Source organism: Rhinolophus sinicus, chromosome 12 (genome assembly GCF_057876585.1).
Source record: "Rhinolophus sinicus isolate RSI-liver-muscle chromosome 12, RSI-T2T, whole genome shotgun sequence".
NCBI classification, from domain to species: Eukaryota; Metazoa; Chordata; class Mammalia; order Chiroptera; family Rhinolophidae; genus Rhinolophus; species Rhinolophus sinicus.
The window spans coordinates 17,073,317-17,083,863 of NC_142512.1; the positions used below are offsets into that span (position 1 = coordinate 17,073,317).

The window sequence follows — 10,547 nt, forward strand, 5'->3', positions numbered from 1 at the left end:
GTTTTGATTACTATAGCATTGTAATATAGTTTAAAATCAAGAAGTGTGATGCCTCCAGCTTTGTTCTTTCTCAGGATTGCTTTGGCTATTCAAGTCTTTCATAATTCCAGATGAATTTTAGGATTGTTTTTTGTATTTCTGTGAAAAATGCCATTAAAATTTGATGGAAATTATATTGAATCTATAGATTCCTTAAATCTGTAGATTGTATTATGAACATTTTACCTATTAATTCTTCTAATCCATGCGCACAGGATATCTTTCCATTTATTTGTGTCTTCTTCAATTTCTTTCACCATTGTTTTGTGGTTTTCAGCTAACAGATCTTTCACCTCCTTTCTTAAATTTATTCCTAAGTATTATTATTTTTGATCCTATTGTAAATGCGATTGTTTTCTTAATTTCTCTTGCTAATACGGTGTTTCCCTGAAAATAAGACCTAGCCAAACAATCAGCTCTAATGAGTCTTTTGGAGCAAAAATTTATGTAGTCTTATATTATAGTAAAATAAGACCGGGTCTTAACATTAATTGTAAGGCAATTAGGTTGGCTTACCTTGGTCTTATTTTCGGGGAAACACAGTAGTTCATTGTTAGTGTATAGAAATGCAACTGATTTTCTATATTGATTTTGTATCCTGTAACTTTACTGAATGAATTAGTTCTAATAGTTTTTTGGTGGAGTCTTTAGGGTTTTCTATATATAACATGTCATCTGCAAACAGACACAGTTTACTTTTTTCTTTCCTGTTTAGATGCCTTTGTCTCTTTTTCTTGCCTAATTGCTTTGGCTAGGACTTCCAGTACTGTGTTGAATAGAAGTGGTGGGCATCCTTGTCTTGTTCCTGAATAGTTTGTTTATTTTTATATACAACATGCACCCAAACCTCTCTCACCTGATGGGATTTTGATTGACTCTTTAGATCAATTTGAGAAAAATCAAGAGCTTTAGAATATTGAATCCTCTAATCCACAATCCTCCATTGTTTAGGTCTTAGTAATATTTTGTAGTTTTCTATGTAGAAGACTTGCACAACATTTTGTTCGATTTATTCCTAGGCATTTAATGTTTTTGATGGTATTGTAATTGGTATTTAATTTTTATTTTTTTATTTTTACTGATATATAACTAATTTTTATGTATTGTTCTTGTATCCAGTGACCTTGTTCTATTTAATTCCAAGAGTGTATATGTGGATTATTCAGCACAGTCATGTTATCTACAAATAATGAGTTTTATTTCTTCCTCTCAATTTTTAGAAAATCTTTTTACCTTTTTGTACTAGCCAGGACCTCCAGTAGAGAGTTTAATAGAAGCGGGGATTGAAGCTTAATTGTCTTATTCCTCACCTCACAGGGATGGTGTTGGTAATCGTGCCCACATGCTTCATTTATATACTCCGTCCCTACCCTCCTTGCTCAGACTCCCACCTGTTAGGAGTTCAGTGCCTCCCCTTCTAGCATTTTTAAGGGACACAGACATACAATGCTAGTCAAATTGAGTGGTGATATTCGAAGTAACAGGTTGTCTTCTCACATAATATGGAGCTGTTATCTAAAAAGTAAAGGACTCTCCAAATCAGGGCAGAGAAAGTGACAGCACATGCAGTCAGTCTGCATACAGGCTGCAGAAGGGAGGGAGAGAGAAAAAGCTGGGCGTGATTGCTATTTCCACTTGTCCTCATATGCAAACATCAGGGGTCATTTAGCCCACAGGGCTTAGTTCAGTTCTTTTGAGAGCGACTTCTGGTTGAGTGATTGTGTATAAAACATGTCACATCTCCACTGTCTTCAGACTGCAGGGCCCTTCCTGACTGACTGCATTGTGGATACTTTCCTGCAGTTTGTGGACATCGCTGACTTGCCTTCTATCAGGGACACTTTTCCACCCCCTCGGTCCCAGGGGCTGAGACTGGAGAGAGCTGAGGGGAAAGGCAGCCCCCAGGGGAAGGATGGCAGGGGGAAGAACTGCCACAGGCATGAGCCCCGCAGTTGCGTTTTGCTTCACACTCTAAGTGCTTTCCTGAAAACTCAGCTGTAAAGCTGTCTCTTTAAATCAAACCAAATTTTCCCATTGGTGTACTTTGTGAAGACCTTTCTTTCCTCTGGTAGAAAAAGTGATTGGCTCCAAGATTATACTTAAATGTACAGAATTCTTTTTAAAGTCATACATTAAAGAGAAAAAGCAAAATTTAAGTTTGTAAATGTATAAAATTACGTGGTAAGTCCCAGAATATTATTTATTTCATAATTTTTCTCCTCTGAAGGGTGTTGAACTGGAATTAAATCATCAACTCCCTCTGAGTAAAAAGACATCAATCCAGTGTCTCAACAGGGGTCTGTCTGTTAAAAAGGATTCTGTTTTACATAGAAAGATTTCTGGCCTGAGCAACCTTTCAAGTATATATTTTGTGTTTTAGGAGCATAAGATCATAACAATAGTTGTCGTTGTCTTTTAAATCATTTTTGTTTTTGTTCTTCTGATCATTAAACTAATAAGTATTGTAGAAAATCTAGCAAACTGACAGGGACAACTACTGATAATATTTTTTGGCATAGTTGTTTTAAATGTGGTTGCACAATATTGCATATGCAGTTTTTTTAAGTTTTAAATTTTGTTTTATATCTTAATTTTTTCACTTAACATTGAACTTGAGATTTTTCCACTGCCATTAGAAGTTCTTTGTAACAGCCATTTTTAAAGATGCACAGTTAATTTACATGAATGTGCTTCAGCATCTCCTGTTTCCGTGGAGTCCTGATTTGAAGTTTAGGTTCTGCCCCTTTCCTTATTTGCTGGTGGTAAATATTTTTGGCTGTTTTGAGTGGGGGAGTGTGAGTGGGACTATCTTGTACTGACTATACTAGATGTGGCAGAAGGGGGCATAGGAGTTGCACTTCTGTCACCTGCCATCTGTTTGACGTGGGCTGGTCCTCAGTAAACCCTCCCCCCTCCCCCACAGTGACCTCTGTGACCTTGCGCTGTTAAAACCCCTGTGGCAGCTCTTCACCCACATGGAGTACAGCCTGTTTGAGGACGTGACCCAGCCTGGCATCCTCCTTCCCCTGCACCGTGCTCTCACTGAGCTCTTCTTCGTCACCGAGAACCGTGCCCAGGTGAGGGCCATGCCCTGCCTCTCCCCCCGGGTCGGGGTTAGGGCATAACGCCTCCGAGCCCTCTGCTCTCTCTGCTGCCCAGGGCAGGGAGGCCAAACTCGGATCACAGCTCCATCCCAGCCCTGGGCAGTGAGCTCAGGGTCTCAGTAGACCTGTAGGGAGGCCAGTGTGGCTGACAGTCTGAGGCCCTTACCTCCCCAGCCCCAGGAGCCCCGAGATTGCTTATTTTGTCAGGCCTAAAGCCAAGGGGAAAACTGCCTTGGATCAGCCCTTGACAACAGTGAGTTTTGGAAAATAAAAGGGGTGGGTTCTCTCTTCTTCCTCTTCTTTTTTTCCTCCCCCCAGCACAATAAACTCATTGACTATGAGCGGTGAAAGGGCCTTTCAAGGTTCTTGAGCTTTCCCCCCTCATTTTATACATGAGACCGATCCAAGGAGGGGGGTCCCCTGTCCTGTCACCCTGTGGGTCAATCGGGAGCAGAGCCCCTTGGAATCACACACCTGGCTCCTCCCTGGCCCAGCTCCTCCTGTGGCTCTCGAGTGAGCTGGTGCTGTGAGGTGCCTGGCAGACCACGCACCGATTAGCCACTCGAGGCTTCTGTGGTTGGGGTGAGTGCCTCCCAGGCGGGGTCTGTTAAAGCTGTGCCGTGCTGTCCCCACAGGAGCTCGGCTTGCTGCAGGATTACCTACTGGCCTTAACCACTGACGACCACCTTCTCCGCTGCGCGACGCAGGTACTCCCCGCCCTGGAGCTGGCCCGCCCTGCTGCCTCCCTGTGGCTGTCCCCTCACTGTGCCCACGACAAAGAGCCTGTGTGCTTGTGGCACGAGGACAGAATCACCCAGGGTTTACATGGAGCTCTGCTCCCATTCAGTCACTTCCTGCTGGTGTCAGAGAGAGCACTTGAGCCCCATTTATCAGTGTCATTCATATTAAACTGTGGGGTCAGAAGACACTAACAAGAATTTGTGTCTTTTAAACCAAAACAACCAATGCCTTAAATTTAGTTTGGCCGATCCCTGAAGTTTCCATCGAGTTAGATTTCAGATATTTTTGGATGTAACTTTCTGCCCTGTAGGAGAATTCCTCTTCTGACAGCTGCTTGGTCTCAGGACCCCTTTATACTTTTAAATTATTGAGGATCCTGAAAAGCTTTTGTTTGTGTGCAGTATATACAGTGAACTATACCACTGGAAATGAAGTTAGATTTTAAACTTAGAAAGTAAAACATAAGATGTAAACACTTGTTTATCAATTCACTTTAAAAAATAGTAAACCTATTCCATGTCAACATGAATAACATGTTTTGTGAAAATCAACTATAGTTTTCAAAAGAAAATAATAATTGAGAAGGGTGGCATTGTGTTTCGTTTTTGCAGATCTCTGTAATGTCTGCCTTAAGAGAAGACAGCTGGAGTGGCATGTCTGCTTCTGTATTCAGTTGTACCTATATTATCACACATTAGCTTCTGGAAAATTCCACAGTATACTCATGAGAGTATGAAAATGAAAAAGGCAAAATAAGGTCTTAATATTATTGTGAAAATAGTTTTTACCATATGAGGCCCCTGAAAGGGTCTCAGGAACCCCCAGACTCCATTTTGAGAACCGCAGGGTCACAGACTTCTTGAATATCACAGAGCATGTGTTCCAACCCCCACAGCAGACAGATGGGGACACTGAGGCTCAGAGAAGGGGGAGATTTACCCAGGGTCACACTTGAGTGAGCCTCCAGCTGGGACTGCCAGCGAGCTCTGGCCTCTGTTCCTGCCGAGTTTTCTCAGAGAACTCTTCCTCCTGCGAGAAAGGGTCAGATGCCTGCTTAGAAGCAGGACCCCTCCTCCACCACCCGCAACTACAGAAGAGTTTGTGTGAATTCTGGAGACCTGTAGGTAGAGTAAAAACTCCCTCCCCTCCTAACGAGCTCTGCCACCACCAGCCCGGTTGTGTGACACACGATGAAAGTTGGCGATCTGAGCATTTGGGCACTGAAAGCTCAGCATCACATCCTCCTCCCTCTTGCTGTCCCTGTGTCCTGTCTCCTCACCCTGACTCGGACCCTCCCCACAGCCCGTCCACTTTGCTGGACCCGTGCCCTGCCTCCTCTCTGCCTGCCACCTCTTCCTGTCCCACTTAGTGAACGAGCAGGTGAAGGGTTCTTGATGTCGGCAGTGACTCTCTCTCTCCACAGGCTCTACAGAACATTGCTGCCATCAGCCTGGCCATCAACTACCCAAACAAGGCCACCCACCTCTGGAATGTCGAGTGTTAGCTCTTAGTATGGCGTGCATGGAACCAGCGAATCTGGCCACAAGGATTTTAGAGCAGATACCTAAACTCATTCAGGAAAATTCCTGTGGCGTCAGTGCCCGGCTCTCCTTGAGTTCCCGCCTCCACTCTAATTAGAATGCCAAGCAGCCACGTCTCCGGGAACTTCCCGTGTCACAGGCTAGACACCTGCACATATCATAGCATGTGAAAATAAGCAAAGCAGTGCAGAATTACTCAGAAAGGGCCTGCAGGAGGCCCTTGAGAAGGTTTTTCAGATACCAGCCTTCTCCAGGGTCTGTCCCTGCGGAAGCTGCAGCCCCAGGAAGACCTGAAAGCGGCCTCTCTGGAAAGGTCTCCGCTGAACTGGAGCTGCCTGCACTTGCCTCCAGGGTGAAGATGAGTCTGCACAGAGCCGCCTTTCTCAGCACGGCCTCCAGCAGCAGCAGCAGGCCTGGAGCTCCTCGCTTGCTTTTGCTTCTTGAGACGGGGTAATCCAACCCGAAACCGGTGAGAGCCTGCCTGCCACCCCGGTCCCCAGCATTCGGTACAGAACCGGGTACCAAGCCAGCTCCCCAGCCACAGCCGTCCCAGAAAAATCCTTGGTGAGAACAAGTGCCCTTGGGAACCGCCACAGGCCGCCCAAGTGCGTCCGTTCATGCACTGGCTCCCAGCACATCCACGTTTTTTCAGTTGTTGTTTTAACATATTCCAGTTTCCACCTCACGTTTTTAGAACAGACCCACACTGACTTTCTTGAGAGGGCCTCCAGGGAATGACCAGTGGAACGGTCATTCAGGGAGACAAACTGGTTTGTGTGAAAGGAGCAGAACCTGAGGAATACTCTTTAGCTTCTGTACTTAAAAGAAAGTGTGATCAGAGGAGATCTTATTTTAGAAGTAAAACAAACAAACAGACAAATACATGGTGATTTTATTTCTGCTCCACAGTCACGGTAATCTATCACATTCACCTCTGGGACTGCGTGGTTCTGGCTATCACTTGTCTAGCAATAACTACATTAGTTCTACTGAATGCTGTTTCCATTTTTCTTTTTATGGTTGTAGCCCTGCCCTGAAGGGCTGATTATATGCGTATTATCCTTTTTCCAAAGCCACACTCTGCAGTGTGAAGCTGGAGTGGCATGTGGGCTGTGTACAAGTGGGACTCGTGGGCATGAAGAATGCCTGAGACCACTGCCAGGTAAGGGCGGCTATCTGACCTGACACATCGCACCACGCAGGGCCACACCCAAGGAAGGCTCATCATAGCCAGGGCCACGTTGAGCAGGTCAGCACTGCCATGGCCTCTGAAGCCCCTTCTGCAGTATCTACAGGGATCTGGATTGAAAGGGTCCAAGACTGTAGGTCCCAGGGGGATCTTACTGCAAGAGCACTTTGCCTTCCGGGTTAGGAGGCCAAGGCATAGCGACCTTCTGCAGCCCTAGAATGACATCCTCAGGCAAGTCCCCTCTGCTTGTGTAGCCTTCATTGAAGGGAGACTTCAAAGGAGATAGAAACAAATGGGACAGGTCCTGAAACCTTGGTGGCCTGAGGCCCTGACATCAGCGAGGCCTGGTCCCCCTGGTATGGGGATGTGAGTAGACAAGCGCTGCCGGCTGAGGAGAAACGCCTTTCTCATCTTTTGCTCCACCTACACCCACAAAGAAGGCCCCACGCTTCGTACCACCCAGACCTAAATAGGATTCAGGTGAGGAGGGAAATCACAGAATAAGTGGTCCCCACCGTGGGCTCAGTGTCACCGACGGGCTACCTGGAAATAGACGTGGAGATGGTGCAACTCACGGCTCAGCCTCACCATGCCACCCACACCCCTCCATACCTCGGACTGACTCTGAGTAAAGCGGGGACATGGACAGGGCAGGTGTCACCCTTGTGGCAGTTGCCACCAGCTTTGCTCCCCATCCTCCCGGCAGGAAGATAAATTGTAAATAAACACTGGACTCCTCATAGCTTCTCTCTGTACACCACCCTTGCTATTCTGGTGTCTCTGTACTTCAGTTTGCATAGAACAAGCCTACGTTTTCCCTTCACTCGATTGCTGCTCTCCTCGCAGGGCCCCGCCTGGCCTGGCCTCCCTGCATCCCATCCCACCCTGCCTCTGCTTCCCGCCACTGGGTGGCGCTGCCGAGCCAGGCCCTGCTTCCCTAGCCCTAGTGAGACTGGTGGCTCCCTCAACTCCTGGTCCCCAACAGGTACCAGCAGTATCTGAAAGAACCAATTTCCATCAAGACCAACATCCCTTTGATCCTTCTTAGGAGGCAGGACTGCCTGGAATGAGATAAAACTGGCAGGAATAAAGGTGTTGTGGAAACATGTGCCTAATCTATACAGAAATTCTGTTCCAAATCATATATATTGTACAAAGACACTGTTCCTAATGAGAGGAGTGACTTATTTTCACCATTGTTTTTAATTTGTTTTCTTACGGGTTTACGATTTTGAATTTTTCCTATTTGGTTGAAAGAAAGAATTTTGATTATATCTGCTGAGTTCAGCCTGTAAAAAGGATGTTAAGTTGTGGGTAAAATATGCAAATGAAGAGAAATATATTGTACAAATTCTATATAAAAAAGTACAATTGTCTGTGGGCTCTTTTTCCTCCTTCCCCTCCTTCTGTCTATAGTGAAGATTATTCTTGGAGTTTATACCAAGCCCAAACTGATGGAATTTCTAAAATCTCAAGGCCTCAAGGTTCAAAGGAATCATGAAGGTTCTTAATCCCAACTACTCCTCCCGCCACCCCTCCCCACCCCTCGAGCCTTGACTGCAGCCCTGCAGGAGACATACTCTTCCCCGGGGTCGTGTGAGGGTTTATGTTGACCCCTGCCTCCTGGGCCTTCAGAGAGCTCACCTCGGCCTGTCCCTTCGCACAGCTACTCAGAGGTTTACACACACCCACGTGTCCGTCCCCCCAGGTCGGCTCTCCACAGCCAATCCCCCCACCCCCACCCCACCCTTGTACCTCTTGTAGCACACGGGTCACTATGCAGCCAGCCAAGAGGAGGAAGGCAGAGGGCCAGTCCCCAGGCCTGCTGCTCTTCCCGGGGACTGATCTCGCCTGCCTCGGGACCCAGCTTCTCGCTAAACACAAGGCTGACTGACGTCCGCCTGCCTTTGGGGCTCAAGCTTCCTCACGTCTCTGGTTGGCCACTTACTGCTCGGCCCCCTTCTCAGCCACGTTCCTGGTGCTGAGGGCTGTCTCTTGGGAATTAGAGGAGAGAGACTTCGGTGGGGGCTGGACTGAACTAACCTTCAAGGCCCATTTGTTCTGGCCTGACAGCCCGACTGACACGTCCTCCGAAAGCCCCCCGACTGCCTTCTGAGGAATCCGGAGCAGAGGCCAGGACCCGGCCTCAGCCCTCACGATGCTGAGGCCGGAGAGAAAGCGGGTTCAGCCTGAGGCGCAGCAGAATTGCATGTTCCCAACTCTCCGTCCATTTTCACCCTCTCCTACCTCACCATGTCTCCTGGGCACACTGATCTTTCTTTACTCTGGAAAGTCAGTCTGGAGAACCGGGCTATGTGCTTGTTCCGTCGGAGCCCTGCACTGCTGCCACGACTGACTGACGGCTTGGCTAGAAAGCGGGGGGGCCGAGGTGCTGAAGGAAACCTGCTGAGATTGACCCACAATAAACAGTAGGAGGTCACAGAAGTCGAAGGCTATTTGAACTCAAGCTTTCTAAAACTGGAAGGGAAACAGTTCAACCAGCCGAGCTTTCTTATTTGAGAACTAGAAGCTGTGAGAGGTCAGCCTGGAGTCACAGAGGAAGTGGTGGCAGAGCCTGGCCAGCTCAGTTCTGACGCCCAGCCGCAAGGCTGTCACCACTGCATGCACGTGCTCATTCACTCCACAAAGCAGCAGTATGCTAGGTGTCGGGCCTCCCAGAAAGCACCTGGTTACATACCCAGGCTCTCAGATTGGGGCCAGATCTAGACATGGCCCTTCATGGTGGACCCTGTCCCACCTAACTGCCCTTTCCTACCCACTCCCCTTCTTTGCCACTAACAGATCCAAGTTTTTGCAGATGATGACTGGAGGTACTTTAATCGCAAGAAAGGTAGGAACTCCTCCTAGCTCCTGAGGAAAGTCCTGATAGGTTTAAACCCCTTTCAGTAGTAATCTCATTTCTACTTGCTGAAGGCTCACTTTCCCAGCCCCTCCTGCACTGTGCATGGATGGCCCAGTTCTGACCACAGAGTATTAAGCCTGAGGGAGGCTTTGGGGAAGGGATTTTGCCTGGGCACCTGTTGCTCCCTCTGACTGGCGAGAGGGCATGATGTCTGGCACTCCCACAGCCGTCTTGGTGGCCACCTTGGGAAAATGAGGCTGTGGGAGCAGAAGGAAAAGAGCCTGACTCCGTAATCACATTGAGCACTGAATGAGCCCTAGACCTTCGAACCTCCAGGTGTGTGTGTGTGTGTGTAAGAGAGAGACAGAGATACTATGCTGTTGGGTGGTCCCTTACAGCTGAAAGCATTTCTGACCCAAGTTTATGCAACAACTCGGCTCCACTACGTTGAAAAAATGTCATAGTTCTATCTCATTAATACGAACATTATATGGAAAAGTAAATATGTAAAAATTCCTGAAATACATCAAAAAAGGTCTCTGACAGTGTTCAGTCAGGCCACAGATGGCATTAAGCTGCAGCCATTGCCAACTTGTTCTTCTCCTTTCTAGGGATTCTTGTATACGCAGCTTTGCTCATGCCCAGCGAGGTTCCCGACTAACTTCGGAGGTACTGCCCCACATTCACTGGGACTTCTTCGGTTGCAAGTTAAACCCACTCCAAACTAATTAAATTTAAGAAGAGAATTTATTGATTTACAAAACTGAAAAGTCCAAGAGTTGCACCTGGCTCCAGGCAAAGCTAAATCCCAAGGGCTGAAGATGTCAGGTCAGTCTGTCTGTCTCTCCCCAGCCCTCCTCCCTCCTCCCTGCTCTGCTTCCCCAGTGGAGACGGCCTCTCACTGTCTCTTCATGTGAGGCTTCCTTAAGTTGTTAACTTTTTTCTAGCCGTGATTTCATTTAATGTTTAAAAAGCTACTTGGGAGACCCATGAGTTTGCAGGTTGTCATCCCAGAACTGCTGAGCAACACGACCTCCAGGACAACTGGGCAGACGAGCCCAGGAGACCCC

The 10,547-nt window shown here is 47.4% G+C and overlaps 1 protein-coding gene across 2 annotated transcripts in view; it reads left to right on the top strand.

Moving 5' to 3' along the window:
- The window catches only part of ZZEF1 (zinc finger ZZ-type and EF-hand domain containing 1), a 101,638-nt gene extending 93,648 nt beyond the window's left edge, over positions 1–7,990 (top strand). For both annotated transcript variants that reach the window (XM_019743825.3, XM_074319540.2), the window contains exons 53-55: positions 2,963–3,116; positions 3,779–3,850; positions 5,308–7,990. In XM_019743825.3, the coding sequence (XP_019599384.3) occupies positions 2,963–3,116; positions 3,779–3,850; positions 5,308–5,388 (307 nt within the window). In that variant the 3' untranslated portion in view covers positions 5,389–7,990. The remainder of the gene's footprint in view (positions 1–2,962; positions 3,117–3,778; positions 3,851–5,307) is intronic.
- The last annotated feature ends 2,557 nt before the right edge of the window (positions 7,991–10,547 follow it).